The 17104-nt window shown below is 42.1% G+C and overlaps 1 protein-coding gene across 2 annotated transcripts in view; it reads right to left on the reverse strand.

Annotated features, from left to right (window-relative positions):
* The window catches only part of sh3pxd2aa (SH3 and PX domains 2Aa), a 434682-nt gene that overhangs the window by 279090 nt on the left and 138488 nt on the right, over positions 1-17104 (reverse strand). For both annotated transcript variants that reach the window (XM_052027259.1, XM_052027258.1), the window contains exons 4-5: positions 9728-9804; positions 4465-4556 (exon numbers count right to left, since the gene is read on the reverse strand). In XM_052027259.1, coding sequence (XP_051883219.1) covers positions 4465-4556; positions 9728-9804 — 169 coding nt within the window. The remainder of the gene's footprint in view (positions 1-4464; positions 4557-9727; positions 9805-17104) is intronic.

The following is a 17104-nucleotide window of genomic DNA, read 5'->3' on the forward strand; positions in this document are numbered from 1 at the left end:
ACCTCTCAATCGCCTATGCTCTTAGGAATAAAGTCCTAGCCTTTCCAACGTCCCCCTATAACTCAGTCCCTCAAGTCCTGGCAACATTCTTGTAAACCTTTTCTGCACTCTTTCCAGTTTAATCACATCTTTCCATTAGCAGGGCGACTAAAACTGAACACAATACTCCAAGTGCAGCCTCACCAACAATGACACAGATTGATGTAGGATATCGCTCATATCCCTTGGCTCAACACATGGATTTCCTTTTTGGTCCTTGAGGGGACCTATTCTTTTCCTAGCTACCTTCTTGCTTCTAACATACTTATAAGAGGTTTTGGGACTCTCCATAATCCTGTTTACCCAGGGTATTTAAGATCCCCTTTTCACTTCCCTCATATCTTAAGTTCACTCCAATATCCCCTACAAATCTCAAAGGACTCAATGGAAAACAAATGCCTACACCTGACATATGTTTCCTTCTTATTTCCAATCAAACCAATTACCTTTGTCCACCAAGGTTCCCTAATCTTACAGCTTTGCTTCTCACCCTTACAGGGACATGTTGATTGTGAGAGCTCTTACTATATCACCTTTAAACGCCCCCCACTTATCGTACGTTGTTTTTCCCTACAGCAGTTGCTCCCAATCTAAATATGCCAGGACCAGCCTTTCTCCAATTTAAGACCTTAATTCATAACTTACTTTTTTCATGAAACATACTAAACTATGGTCGCTGTTTCCAAAGGGTTCCTCCACAGACACTTCAACCACTTGTCCATCCTCATTCTGTGAGGTTGAATACAGTCCCTTGTCCAGTCGGACTCTCTGCAGACTGCTTAAAAACCCCCTCTTGAATGCATTTTATAAATTCCACCCCATCCAAGCAATGTCAATCAATATTGGGAAAGTTAAAATCCCCCAATACTACAACCCAATTGTTTTTACACCCCACTGCAATATACCTACATAATCTGCTCATTTAATCCCCGCTAACTATTGGGAGACTTATAGTATAACCCCATCAAAGTGATCTTATTACTAAATTCTACCCATACAGCTTAATTGGCTGATTACTCCATGATTTCTCCCCGAGTACTGCCAGAATGAAAAACATTTTTATATTGTTTGGTTTGATAGAATCCAGTTTGCAAGCCTAGAAACATGAAGTTCTTTGGTAGTGGGTGAATTTTATATTGTTTCACTCTGCATTACATACAAAAGGTAAACAAACTGAAACTGAGAAGGAAATGTCTGCAGCCTTGGAGAGGGATAGGAGCAGACGATATAGGAAACTTTTTAACAAGGGGAGGGGGAATTATGATGCTATTAGGCAGGAACTTCAGAGTGTAAATTGGGAACAGATGTTCTTGGGGAAGCGCACAGCGGAAATGTGCAGGTTTTTTTTTAGGGAATACTTGCATGGGGCTCTGGATAAGTTTGTCCCATTGAGGCAGGGTAAGGATGGTAGAGTGAAGGAACCGTGGTTGACAAGAGATGTAGAATATCTCGTCAAGAGGAAGAAAGAAGCTTACCTAAGGTTTAGAAAGCATGGATCAGACAGGGCTCTGGAGAGTTACAAGGTAGCCAGGAGGAAGCTTAAGAATGGACTTAGGAGAGCTAGAAGGGGGCATAAGAAGGCCTTGGTGAATAGGATCAAGGAAAACCCCAAGGCGTTCTACACATATGTGAAGAACAAGAGGATGACTAGAGTGAGGGTAGGACCGATCAGGGATAAAAGAGGTAACATGTGTCTGGAGTCAGAAGAGGTAGGGGAGGTCCTTAATGAATACTTTCCTTCAATATTCACCAGAGAGAGAGAGACCTTGACGTTTGTGAGGATGGCATACAAGAGACTGATATGCTAGAGCATGTTGATGTGAGGAAGGAGGATGTGCTGGAACTATTGAAAAACATTAGGTTAGCTAAGCAACTGGGCCCAGACGGGCTATATCCAAGGGTATAATGGGAAGCTAGGGAAGAGATTGCTGCACTTTTGGCGACGATCGTTGCATCCTCACTGGCCACAGGAGTAGTGCTGGATGTTGTTCCTTTGTTTAAGAAAGGGAGTAGGGATAACCTTGGGAATTATAGAATAGTGAGTCTTACTTCAGTGGTGGGCAAATTACTGGAGAAGATTCTTAGAGACAGGATTTATGGGCATCTAGAGAAGCATAGGCTGATTAGGGACAGTCAGCATGGCTTTATGAGGGGCTGTTCATGCCTCACAAGCCTGATTGAATTCTCTGAGGATGTGACAAAATATATTGATGAAGGTAGAGCAGTGGATGTGGTGTACATGGATTTTAGTGAGACGTTTGATAAGGTTCCTCACGGAAGGCTCATTCAGAAAGTCAGGAGGCATGGGATCCAGGGAAACCTGGCTGTGTGGATTTAGAATTGGCTCGCCCATAGAAGACAGAGGGTGTTGGTAGGTGGAGCATATTCTGCCTGGAGGTCAGTGACCAGTGATGCTCCACAGGAATCTGTTCTGGGACCCCTGCTCTTTGTGATTTTTATAAATGACTTGGATGAGGATGTGGAAGGGTGGGTTAGTAAGTTTGCTGATGATACAAAGGTTGGTGGTGTTGTGCAGAGAGTAGAAGGTTGCTGTAGAGTTCAACCCAGATAATTGTGAAGTGATACACTTCAGGAGATCAAATTCAAAGGCAGAATACAAGGTTAATGGCAGGACTCTTAGCAGTGTGGAGGAACAGAGGGATCTTGGGGTCCACGTCCATAGATCCCTCAAGGTTGCCACACAGGTCAATAGGGTTGTTAAGAAGGTGTATGGTGTGTTGGCCTTCATTTGTTGGGGTATTGAGTTCAAGAGCCGCGAGGTGATGTTGCAGCTCTACAGAAGTCTGGTTAGACTGTACTTGGACTATTGTGTTCAGTTCTGGTCGCCTCATTATAGAAAGGATGTGGAAACTTTAGAGAGGGTGCAGAGGAGATTTACCAGGATGTTGCCTGGATTGGAGAGCATGTCTTATGAGGATAGGTTGAGCAAGCTAGGGCTTTTTTCTTTGGAGAGGAGGAGGATGAGAGGTGACTTGATGATAAGAGGCATAGATCAAGTGGGCAGTCAGTGACTTTTTCCCAGGGTGACAATGGTTTACACGAGGGGACATAAGTTTAAGGTGGTTGGAGGAAGGTATAAGGGGGATGTCAGGGGTAAGTTTTTTTACACAGGGAGTGGTAGGTGCGTGGAACGCACTGCCGGCAGAGGTTGTGGGGGCAGGTACATTAGGGACATTTAAGAAACTCTTAGATAGACATATGAATGATAGAAAAATAGGGGGCTATGTGGGAGGGAAGGGTTAAATAAATCTTAGAGCAGGATAAAATGTCGGCACAACATTGTGGGCCAAAGGACCTATACTGTGCTGTAGTGTTCTATGTCCTCTGTTCTAGAATTCTAATCTAAATCTTCTGCTATCACTGTGCAGGACAAGCAATGAATATCTTGCTGATTCCAATCCCATGAGTCCTCCAACGGTCACACATTATCTAGAATTTTCACTCATACATGAAACATTATCATTCAAGAAACTAAATATCATGGCTATGGCTTTAGCAGAACATCCCGTTAGTAACTTCCTTCCAATTATTATCTCAATTTTACATGTGGACAATTAGGTTACAATTCCATTAGTAGCCATACAAAATGGTGTTCACATTGACTTTGATTTCATTTTAATTAATTTGTGGAATGTGTATGCCATCCCTATTTGACTTCAAGGTAGTGGTGTTGAGCTGTCTTCTTGGGGGATGGATTGGAGCATGAAGATGGAGGAAGCTGGAAGGATTGTAAGCAGGAACACAAAGGCTACCCGTGCTGGAATCTGATAAATAAGGAAGGTGATAATGGGAACCAGTAGGGGAGAGGTGAATGGCAGATCGAGCTGGGACCTATGGGTGAACTATGTATGTAGTTGGGGGGGGCGGGAAGGAGGATGTGGTGGTGGGACCTCTGGGAGGAGGGACAGGAGCCTGAAGACCCACACTCAACACTTCAGGAACAGCTTCTTCCCCTCCACCATCAGATTTCTGAACAGTCCTTGAACCCATGAACACTATCTTGTTATTCCTCTTTTGCACTATTTATTTATTTTTGTAATTTATAGTAATTTTTATGTCTTGCACTGTACTGCTGCTGCAAAACAACAAATTTCACGACATATGTCAGTGATAATAAACCTCATTCTGATTTTTGCAAGAAAAAACACAATTAGAACAAAAAAACGATCTATTTTAGTGCAAAGTGATCATAGTGTTGCTAAACTCTAGCAACTTCTGGTTGAATGGATCTATCTCAATTTACCAGCCAGTCTATTTCTCTGACATTTTCATCGAACATATTTCTAAATCCTATTGTTGTCACAGTCCCATATGTTGGCTGGCACCTTAATCTGCAAGAGATTTTCCTTCCATCAGCATTTATGCCCAGGGCTCTGTAGGGATCAGGCTTGCAACTCTACTTACTCCTTTGGTGGATTTAAATCCTCGGGACGAGGTTCAAAAAACCGGAGCACTTCCGCACACTGTGAGATCATAGGTGGCAGTCGCACCAGAGCCTAAAGTAGATTAAATAAAGAGTTATTCACTACCACATGAACAATATACTTTCACACAAGCATGTCACCATAGGATTCACTTAATCACAGAATGATTACAGCCTAGAATAGTCGATTTGACCTCTTGAATGCATACAAGCTCTATGCAAGAACAATCCAGCTCATCTCACTCCCCCACCCTCTCCTCATAGCCCTGCAATTCTTTAATTTCAGTTAGATATCCATCTCCCATTTGGACACTTCAATTGAATCTGTCTCCACAGCTGCCCTGACCCTAACCTATGTAAAGATGTTTTCCCCCATCACTTTTTTTTTGCCATCTTCATTCTATGCCCCAAAGATCTTGACCCCCTCTGCCAATGAACATAATTAGTCTCTATCTATATCCTTCATAAATATCTCTACCAGATACCCTTGCAACCTCCTCTGTTCAAAGGAGAATAACTCTAGATTCCCCAATATATCCACATCCCCATCATAATTCTAGTAACCGTCTTCTAAGCCTTCAAATCCTTCCCAAAGTATGGCCCTCAGCACTGGGCAACAACAAAAACTGGTGTTTTACTTTGAACTCTAATGATATAGGCTGCGATGTAATGTGAACCAAACTGAATTATTTGTGCTGAAAGCAATAATATGGAGTACAGAAATCATGAGGCACAATTCCAACTGGCTACTCAATGCTCTGCTTGTTAAAAGACTTAGTGACGCTCTTCCCTCATTAACTCTCCTCAATCATTAACCTGGATCTGTCTTCCTGCATTCACTGCAGATCAGTGCTGCACTGTTTTTGCACAAAAGACAGTAGGGAGACTTTCTGCATCATGCTGAACCTGGGTCAATCTTGGACACAAAGACAATACAACCCTCTCTTTGACTGAAGATCAGTATGTTACCAAGAATGTACAACACTTCTTACTTTAGCTTCTGTCCAATGTTAATTACTGTTCAATTTAACCATTGTTCAATGTCACATTTGATGTGATTGGTGGTTTATCTCATTAATCTGCACTTATCTCTAACTCGATTGACTATACAACTGCAATAGCAGACCTATAGGAGTGAAAACTGTGTAGAGTTTTGGTCACCACATGACAGGAAAGATGTTATAGTACTGGAGAGGATACAGTGATTTACTAGGGCATTGCCAGGACATTAAATTTGTATGGCCAAAGATCAGATAAGCTGGCATTGTTTTCTTCAGAAGAGAGGCACTTGAGGACTCAGTGGAAAAGTACAGAATCATGAGGGGCCTAGCAGAGAAAATAAAAAACTCTATTTCCCCAGCATAGGTTTCATAAAGCAGGGAAATAGATTTAAAGTAATTGGGAGAAGGAATAGAGTGGAGAGGATCAGAATCACATAGCACACCTTGTCAACACCAGCGATCAAGTACCCATCTATACTAATCACATTTTCCAGCACCTGATCCATGGCCTTCTATGCTTTGGCAATTCAAGTGTTCTTCTAGATAGTTCCAGATGGAGTTCAACCCAGCCAAATGTGAAGTGTTGCACCTTGGGAGATCAAATGTAAAGAAACAGTACACTGTTAATGGCAGGACCCTTAACAGTGTTGATGAGAAGAGGGATCTTGGGATCCAAGTTCATAGCTCCATGAAAGTGGCTACACAGGTTGATAGGGTGGTAAAGAAGGCATATGGCATGCTTGTCTTCATTAGTCAAGGCAATGAGTTCAAGAGTTAGGAAGTTATGCTGTAGTTTTATAAAACTTTAGTTAGGCCACATCTGGAGTCTTGCATTCAGTTCTGGTCGCCCCATTATAGGAAGGATGTTGAGGCTTTGGAGAGGGTGCAGAACAGGTTTACCAAGATGCTGCCTGGATTAGAGGGCGTGTGCTACGTGGATAGGTTGGACAAACTTGGGTTGTTTTCTCTGGAGCGGCAGAGGCTGAGGGGAGATCTGATAGAGGTTTATAAGATTATGAGAGGCATAGACAGTATCTTTTCCCCAGGGTTGAAATGTCTAATACCAGAGGGCATGCATTTAAAGTGAGAGGGGCAAATAAGATGTGTGGGGCAAGGTTTTTTTTTACACAGAGAGTGGTGGGTGCCTGGAATGATGGGGAGGCAAATACAATAGGGGCATTCAAGAAGCTCTTAGCAAGGCACATGATTGTGAGGGAAATGGTAGGATATGGACATTGTGTAGGCAGAAAGGATTAGTTTAGTTGGGCATTTTATTACTCATGTAATTGGCTCGGCACAACATTGTGGGCCAAAGGGCCTGTTCCTGTGCTGTACTGTTCTACGTTCTGTGATCTAATGCTGTGGGGAGTATCTGCCTCCACCACCCAGTCAGGCAGTGCATTCCAGATTCGAACAACTTAGAGAAGCTGGAACTGCAGATGGACCTGCTATGAAGCATCTAGGACGAGGAGAATGTAGTAGAGATAGAAACATTTAAAAGGCATTTAGGCAGACAAATCAACAAGCAGGGAATTGAGGAATATAGGCCAGGTGCAGGTGTATCATCCATATCCCTCCATTCCCTTCATATTCATGTGTCTATCTAAAAGCCTCTTAAACTCCACCAAACTGCCTGCTTCCACTACTACCGATAACTATTAGTTGTAGCGACTCACCACACCGGCATCGAACCGGCTCCCGACATCGCGAACGTCGTCGGAGGCCCCGATCCAAGATGGCGCGGGGCCCTCCTTCTTCCCCATCGTCAGGCTAGGAAAGCCCACCCGCGGGAAGGTCAGGGGACCCGCGCGTGACATCGGCGCAAGAATGGTAGCGCGGGAAGTTTTCGGATATTAAAGGTGCACCGCGCCCCTGTCATTCATTCAACTTCTGATTTCGAACCAGCGACTCCGTGTCTTCATTTCGTAGTGTGTAGCTGGCCGCTACATAGTAACCAATTCCAAGTACCTACCACTCTCTCCATGAAAAAAACTTGCCTCTCATGTCACCTTTAAACTCTACCCCCACCCCCCCACCTTAAAAGGTGTTTGACATTTCTACCCTGGGGAAAAGGTTCTAGATTCTGACTATCTACCCTGTCTATGCCACTCATAATTTTAGAAACCTCTATCAGGTCTCCCCACAGCCTCTGATGCTCTCGGGAGAACAACCCAAGTTTGTCCAAGCAGCATCCAAAGGGCTATACTTCTGAGGTGAATGGCCACAGGGAAATCCTGCATTGTCTGCCTGCTCCCTCTACCTTTCCTGGTGGTCACCCAACTATCTGCTGCCTGTACCTTAGATGTGACCACCTCTTATCTATGATGCCCTCAGCATCCCAAATGATCCTAAGTACATCTAACTCTAGCTCTGGTTCCTTAATGGGGTCACTCAGGAGCTACAGCTGAGCACAGTTCCTACAGATGAAGTCATCAGGGACACTGGCAGTCTCCCTGATCTCCCATAGCCTGCAGGAGGTGCATGGATGGATGGAGTTAGGACACAGATTGTTCATAATTTTACTGAATCACACACAATCTCCTGTTCCAATGAAAACGCAATATACTGCATCTACTGTGCACTACTCGTAATTCAGTGGCACTGAACTCTAGACCTAAATGGTTTCACATTTCTTCAATATTCAACTACTAGTAAATACTCTATTATACTTCTGTCTAGAGCCTTGTAGATGGGAGAGAGGCTTTGAGAGTTCAAGAAGTGCCATAAATTGCATTATTTTCCCTACTAATGATTATATTGTTAGTTCAGTTCAGCCTCCAGGTAATCAAGATCCCAAACCCCCAGCCGAAGTCAACAGTTACAAAATAAGGTATCTGCAAAGGAAAGGTCAGATGGCATGACTGTCAGTGAAGTATCAGCTTATACACTGCTGTCTGTAAGGAGTTTGTACGTTCTCCCCATGTCTGCATGGGTTTCCTCCAGGTGCTCCAGTTTCCTCCCACATTCCAAAAGACGTACAGGTTAGGAAGTTGTGGGCATGCTACGTTGGTGCCGGAACCGTGGCGACACTTGCGGGCTGCCCCCAGAACACTCTACGCAAAAAGATACATTTCACTGTGTGTTTTGATGTACATGTGACTAATAAAGATATCTTATATTCTAGAATCTTATTCAATTATTATTGCAGCATTTGGTGATGAGAGGAAGATACAGTCAGTCTGGGTTTCTTTGCATACAAACCAAAGTAATAACTTCACTGAATTGGAGAACTTAGGGAGAAGAATGGTCTGATCTCAAAAAGATTATTTAATTACAGAGTATTATCTTCCAATAAACTGTAGCATCATCAAACTGGTTCTATCTAAAAAGCATTGCCTCACCTCCTCAGAACACTGAAGAACTGTCATATATAGTTAATTGGTTTTGATAGGTAATCACCCCTATTTAAGAAAATATACCAGATATAAGAAAATATGGCTCACTGAATAGTATTCTTACTTCAGTCAGGAATTGAGAGTTCAAGTTGCATAAAAACCAGGCTAACACTCTCTCCAGGGAGTTCATTCTAGTATCCTAATCAACATTACATCACCAAAACAAATTATATGATCACCATCGTTTTGCTATTTGTGGAAGCATGTTGTGTTCTAAAGGGCTACCACATTCCCCTCCAGCAATATCACAACTCTGAAGTGGATTTTCTGCAAATCATTTTGGCACACAGTTATTGTGATAAGTAGCTAAAGAAATGCAAACTTTAAAAAAAAAGATGTTTAATCCTGGAGTAGGATCTGAAGCTACAGTTTCCAAAATGTTATTTTTAACCATGTTTCAATATAATCAAAAGGTGCTTTACATCATTCAGATAAACTCTCAATACATAAAATCCACAATAGATAACTGCATTATAAATAAACCCATCATCAGAATTTCTTGTATGTAGCTGAGATTGGGAACTCCCTAATCCTTATTAATACATAACCTTTGCTTTCTTCAACCTGATTGAGTAGATTGATCCTTCATGTTTGCAAAACTGAAACCTAATGAGGAAACCCAGAACATGGCTTCAGGTTCTGCTACAGGATTGAGGACCCATATTTTTTAAAAGCTTGCATTTCTTTATCTCCTTTACACAATAACAATGTCCCAGAAGAGAAAAAACTTGCAGATGTCCAGAAATACTGAGGTGGTCCTAAAGGTCACGAAGTCATCATTAGGTCAAACTCCAAGAGAAAGAATGTTTTATGAAATATGCAAGTGCTGGTGTTCATTATTTTCTTACCCTGCAATATTCATCGATGGGTCTCAGTCTCTTCATAGCCACATCTCTCACATGGCTTCTTCTGAAGAGAATTTTTCCTGCAATTCAAAGCAAATGAGTGCCTGTTATGTCAAGAACTTAAACACACAACATACTTCAAAGACCAAGAATTATAAATACTGCCTTAGTCAAAATCCAGTACCACTTTTCCAACTAGGATTCCGCCTGGATTAGAGGGCATGTGCTATCAGGAGAGGCTGGACAAACTTGGGCTCTTTTCTCTGGAGCGGCAGGGGCTGAGGGGTGATCTGTTGGAGGTGTATAAAATTATGAGCAGCATAGATAGGGTGGACAAGCAATATCTTTTTCCCATTATTGAGCGATCCTATACTAGAGGGCATGCATTTAAGGTGAGAGGGGGTAAGGTTCAGAACAGACATGAGGGGTACGTTTTTTTTTTACTGAGGAGCGGTGGATGCCTGGAATGTGTTGCCTGATAGGGTAATGAAGGCAAACTCATTGGGGGCTTTCAAGAAGGGCTTGGATGGACACATGAATGAGAGGAAAATAGAGGGATATGGGCATTCTGTAGGCAGGAGGGAATAGCTACGTCGACACAACATCGTGGGCCGAAAGGCTCGTTCTGTGCTGCACTGTTCTATGTTCTATGTCTTTGGAATACAATGCATCTAAATTGAAAATCACTTTTGCAGGAGATAAAAAAGGTTTCTACCTAAAGTAGAAAACCCCGACCAGCTCAAAAAGTGTACGGGGAACTCACAATAGGGGATATGACCTTTTGTTGTGCCACTCAAAAATATTTCAGCATCTAATCAATTCTCTGAGTTACATCGCCATTATTTTCACAGCATCCTGATGCAGGGCCTTGACCCAAAACGTCAACTCACACCTTTTGCCTCCATAGATGCTGCTTGAGCCATTGAGTTCTTCCAATGTACTATTAATATATAGCATCATATGGAACAACCACTCGTGAAATGTATAGTATCTTCTGGCACATGCCAGAGTTATCGAGAAGGGTAGCAAAGGTCCAACAGGCATCGTAATTCTGACGGCCAAGAACATCACCAGACTGCAATGTGATGAAGTATGCTGGAAATCTGAAATAAAACAGGAAATGCTAGAAATACTCAAAAGACCAGGCAGCATCTGTGGAAAGAGAAACAGTACTCTTGTACTCAAATACACTGCAAGATAGTCCAACATACCATCTGCATTCCTTACTGCTTCCTGTAAGTTTTGGAGAAAAAGTACTTTAACTGAAGAAGAGCAACCCAGATCATTGATTTTTAAAAATCCTTTGATACAAGTACAAGTTGCTATCCAAACAAAGCCAATGGTTAAAGGTGTAAGTCATGAAAATAGGTTATTAACTGACTAAGAAAAGGAGCCAAGGTTTGTAATAAAAGGAACAGAATTTTTGGGATCCTTGATGAAACTTTTCCCATTGCTGTACAACTGTTAGCAAGATATTATAGAGAGAAATTGTCATGGTTTGCTGGTAGACTGGTTGGTGACTAATAAATTCCATGCAAATAAATGTGGAAAAACAGACAGAAGCCACATATACTTTTTCAATATAGTAGAATTTATTAAGAAGCAAGAGACATGGGTGTGTTAACGGACACTTCACTGACCACATCCATAAACAATAATCAAAAATGCTGGGCTGCTATTTTCAGACCCATAAATCAACAGAGTTCTTATTTCCCGTAAATGCATTTAAAGGAGGCTTCTGGACTCCCTTAAATTAGAATATGATCCTACAATCAACTTCTTATGGGCAATGCAAACACTAAGTGAATTAAGATTTGCAATTTCTTACATTGAGGAAAAAAAAAGCCCATCACATTGACTGTTTTGTTTGAAGTCGGAACAATAAAATGATGTTTTAAAATACACAACTATCAAAGTCATGATGGCTATAAACAGGCAGTCTACAGAGGCATGTGGAAATATAAAAAAACTGCCATAATACAACACCCACACTCAATTATGGACTAAATACGTCACTAACCGAGTAGGCAAATGAGGAAGATTGCATTATTTTTGTGAGTCATGGCCCAGATCAATATGGATTGTAAAAGAAGTTTTTGTTGTGATGAACTTATTCCCAAATATACAAAACCACCCGTGTGTTTCAGAGGGGACTGAAAATTATAGAGGTTCCTTAACCTTGACCTAGGCACCTCCAGACAACTTAACATAAGGAACTGAATGAACTGAATAACCTAACTTATAACAAAGCTAACACTAAAAATAAAACTACAAATAAATGCTTAAAGGAGGATTTATGCAAGTAGTTTGATTAAGTGTTTTATATTTAACTGGAAAGATCAATTCATGCCATTTAGATCTGTTTGACACTAGCCTCGACTTGAAAAACTGAAATGTCAAATTAAAGGCACTTTGTGGAAGTCAAAAATAGAGCATTATGTTGAGTCATCAAGCTCAGAATATTGAAATAATTTGCGGAGAACCACAGGGTTTGCAAACAAACCAAAAGAACTTTTCAGACCACAGCCCAAAATACACCACCTCCATACCACCAACCCCCAACCCTCATCAAAGCTAGGGAAGGTGGAGTGCATACCAGGAATTGGAAAAGCTAGAAGTCTAAAACCACAGGCATCTAAGTCAGGATATTTGCAAAGTCTGGTGGATACTTTAGACAGAGAAATGCAGATGAAGATTTCTTTCTCAATACAGTTAGAATCAGCAAGAACTTATGAACTAAAATCAGTAATGAACTAAAATAAAACCAAAAAATGTTGGAAACTCTGCAGATCCAGCAGCATCCATGGAGAGAGAAACATAGTTAAAGTTTCAGTTCTGAACTTTTAGCAATAAATAAAATGGCTTGGCAGAGTGATGGTAAGCTGAGCATCAATTCAGAAGGAAGAATAGAGTTCACAGAGTTATACATCACGAAAACAGGCCCTTCGGCCCAACTGGTCCATGCCGACCAAGATCTCCCATCCAAGCTAGTCCCATTTGCCAGCGTTTGGCCCATATCCTTCTAAACCTTTCCAATCCATGTAACTGTCCAACTATCTTTTAAAAGTTGTTATTGTACCTGCCTCAACCACTTCCTCTGGCAACCCATTCCACACAGATATCATCCTTTGTGTCAAAAAGTTGCCCCTTAAGTTCCTCTTCAGTCTTTCCCCTCTCACCTTAAACCTATGCCCTCTAGTTCTTGATACTTCAACCCTGGGAAAAAGACTAAGTGCATTCACCCTATCTATGCCCCTCATGATTTTATACACCTCTGTAAGACCACTTCTCAGTCTCGTATGCTCCAAGGAATAAAGTCCTAGCCTGTCCAACCCCTCCCAATAACACAGTCCCTCAGTTACAAGTCCTGGCAATATTCTTGTAAATCTTTTCCAAGTAAATAACATCTTTCCTGTAGCAGGGCAACCAAAGCTGAACACAATACTCCAGACGCAACCTCACCAGCATCCTATACAACCGCACCATGACCTTCCAACTTTTATACTCAATGCCCTGACTTATGAAGGCCAGCATGCCAAAAGCCGCCTTCACCATCCTATCTACATGTGACTCCACTTTCAGGAAACAGTGTACTACTACCCCAAGGTCCCTCTGTTCTGCAACACTCCCCAGGCCATGGCAGAGCTGGAAATGAAAACAAGAAAGATAGAGATTTTGAAATGCAAAGAAAACAAATGTTAGAAAGCAGACAAAGAAAAAAACTAACTGGGTTTAATAACGTATCTAAATGCAATAAGTATGTCAATAAGGCATATGAGCTGATGGCACATAGAGACATATAGAAAGATAATACCTTAACAATTACCAAAACATGACTTAAATGGAAGAAGAAATCAGAATTATTATCACTGACATACATCATGAAATTTGTTGTTTTCTGGCAGTGGTACAGTGCAAGACACAAAAATTACTATATGTTACCAGAACAAACTAAAATAGTGCAAAAGAGGAAGAGTTCAATGTTCCTAAGGTTATACTTGTGCTATAGGAGTATACTGAAGGTTTGCCAGAATGATTCCTGGAATTCGAAGGGGGAAATAGAAGGGGAAGGTGCTGTTATCCTATGAAGAGATATTAAGCAGACTGGGCTTCTACTCTCTGGGGCAGAGAAAAAAAGATATCATTGAAACGTACAATGTGTTTTTCAAAAAAAATATCGGAATCAGATTTATATCTCTGACATATGACATGAAATTTGTTGTTATGTGGCAGCAGTACAGTGCAAGACATAAAAATCTATAAATTACAAAAATAAATAAATAGTGCAAAAAAAGGAATAATGAGGTAGTGTTTGTTCATAGTTTCATGGATCGTTCAGAAATCTGATGGCGGAAGGGAAGAAGCTGTTCCTAAATTGTTGAGTTTGGGTCTTCAGGCTCCTGTACCTCCTCCCGAACTGCAATCTCACACTTGACTGCTTTTTGACACTGGCTCCTCTGGTAATTAAACCCTGCCCCCAGCAGATACAGTTTCTCCTTATCTACTCTTATCAAAATGTCTCATAATTTTAAACATGACTTTCACTTTCCCTTCATTCTTCTCTGCTGGGAGTAGAGCAATTCATGCAACTGCCAGCACTTTAGAGCCTTTCCTACTCCCGAGGTCAGCAGTCAACCATTTTCTGACCTTCCAATTTGCTGCCAATCAATCCAGCAGGGATCTCTGCTGCAACGATGAGATCCCCTAGAGCTCAGTGTTCATTGGAATCTCTTGGTGCATGCATCCACGAATGGCCCACTCTGCAATTCAGACAGCAGCAATGTAAGTTCTTGGACTGCTGGAATGGAAGGAGCTCTCTTTAAACAATAAGACAACTATGTGCGCAAGCCCCTTTGACACTCACCAATTTTCATCAATGCACCATAGAAAGCATCCTATCTGGATGCATCATGGCTTGGTATGGCAACTGCTCTGCCCAGGACCACAAGAAACTGCACAGAGTTGTGGACACAGCCCAGCGCATCACGGAAACCAGCTTCCCCTTCATGGATTCTGGCTATACCTCTCACTGCCCTCGTGAAGCAGTCAGCATAATCAAAGACCACACCCACCTGGGTCATTCTCTCTTCTCTCCTCTCCCATCAGGCAGAAGATACAGAAGCCTGAGGGCACATACCACCAGGCTCAAGGACAGCTTCTATCCTACGGTGATAAGACTATTGAATGGTCCCCTTATACGAGATGGACAGAACGTAGAAGACTACAGCATAGTACAGGCCCTTTGGCCCACAATGTTGTGCCGACATTTTATCCTGCTCTAAGATCTAACCCTTGCCTCCCACGTAGCTCCCCATTTCTCTATCATTCATGTGTCTAAGAGTCTCTTAAACCCTAATGTATCTGCCCCCACAACCTCTGCAGGCAGTGTGTTCCATGTACCCACCACTCTGTGTAAAAACCTTACCCCTGACATCCCCCTTAATACCTTCCTCCAATCACCTTAAAATTATGTCCCTTCGTGTTAGCCATTGTTGCCCTGGGAAAAACTCTCTGACAGTCCATTCGATCTATGCCTTTTGTCATCTTGTGCACCTCTGTCAAGTCACCTCTCATCCTCCACCGCTCCAAAGAGAAAAGCCTTAGCTCGCTCAACCTATCCTCAGAAGATATGCTCTCCAATCCAGACAGCATCCTAGTAAATCTCCTCTACTTGTTGACCTTGCACCTTATTGTCTACCTACAATGCACTTCCCTGTAGCTGTGACACTTTACTCTGTACTTTGTTATTGTTTTTACCTTGTACTACCTCAATACTCTCTGTACTACCTCAATGCACTGAGTAATGAATTGATCCCTACAAACAGTATGCAAGACAAGTTCTTCACTGTACTTCGGTACAAGTGACAATAATAAACCAATACAAATACCAAGCAAAAAACAGGATGAGTCAGCAAAATGTATTCCCTCTGCCACCAGTTCAAGTTGTGATCATGTAGAACTTGGCAAATTGAGTTTAATGTGTGAGGTTATGCACGACAGTAAGAGGAATCAAAAGGCAGATTAAAATCCAAATTGAAGTAAACTGCTAGTGAGTAAATTACAGAAGGATCTTGGTTTTTTTATGTGTGAATCACTAAAAGTTAGCAGGCAGGTGCAGCAAGTAGTTAAGAGGTCAAATACTGGCCTTTGTTGCAAAGGGATTGGAGTTTAGTAATAAGACCTCTTGTATGATAAAATGGACTCTTAACCTCACAATCTACCTCATCTGCCTGCACTACACTTTCTCTGTAACTGTAATGCTATATTCTGTCTTCTGTTACTGCTTTTCCATTGATGTACTGATGTGGTGAAATGATCTGTATCAGCAAGAGACAATAATAAACCAATTACCAAAGTTTTGTTACAATTGTACAGGGTGATGGTTTGGACACACCTGAAGTACTGTGCACAGTTTTGGCCCCTTACCTTAGAAGGGTCAGGGACGTCTCAGATTGGGTCCACAGCATTCTGAAGGGGGAGGGCGAACAGCCAGAAGTCATGGTACATATTGGCACCAATGAAATAGGTAGGAAAAAAGATGAGGTCCTGAAGAGGGATATAGGGAGCTTGGTAGGAAGCTGAAAAGCAGGACCTCAAGGGTAGTGATCTCTGGATTGCTGCCTGTGCCATGCACCAGTGAGGGTGATTTGGCAGATGAATGTGTGGCTGAGGAGTTGGTGCAGGGGGCAGGGTTTCAGATTTATGGATCACTGGGATCTCTTCTGGGGAAGGTACAACCTGTGCCAAAGGGACAAGGTTACACCTGAACTGGAGGGGGACCAATATTCTTGCACACAGATTTGCTACTGCTGTTGGGGAGGGTTTAAACTAGTTTGGCAGGGGGATGGGAACCCAGGTGGTAAGTCAGAGGTTGGTGCATTTAGTGTACAAGTAGATGCAGAGTGTAGTAAGACTGTGAGGAAGAATAGGCAGTTGAAAAGGCAAATTGCAGTCAGTTGGATGGGCTGCAGTGTCTACTTTAATAGAAGTAGTATCAGGAACAAGGGTGATGAACTTAGAGCATGGGTAGGTACACGGAACCACGACATTTTGGCCATTACAGAGATTTGACTGTCACGAGGGCAGGAATGGCTGCTGGATATTCCAGGCTTCAGATGTTTCAAAAGGGACATGGACGGAGGTAAAAGAGGTGGGAGTGTGGCTTTGCTGATCAGGGACAGAATTACAGCTGTAGAAAGGGAGGACGTCCTGGAGGGATCATCTACTGAGTCAGTGTGGGTGGAAGTCAGAAACAGGAAGGGAGCGATCACTCTACTGAGAGTATTCTACAGAGCTCCCAATAGCAGCAGAGTCACTGAGGAGCAGATCAGGAAGCAGATTTTGGAAAGGTGCAAAAATAACAAGGTTGTTGTCATGGGT

The sequence above is a fragment of the Pristis pectinata genome, chromosome 12, assembly GCF_009764475.1.
Source record: "Pristis pectinata isolate sPriPec2 chromosome 12, sPriPec2.1.pri, whole genome shotgun sequence".
Classification (NCBI taxonomy): Eukaryota; Metazoa; Chordata; class Chondrichthyes; order Rhinopristiformes; family Pristidae; genus Pristis; species Pristis pectinata.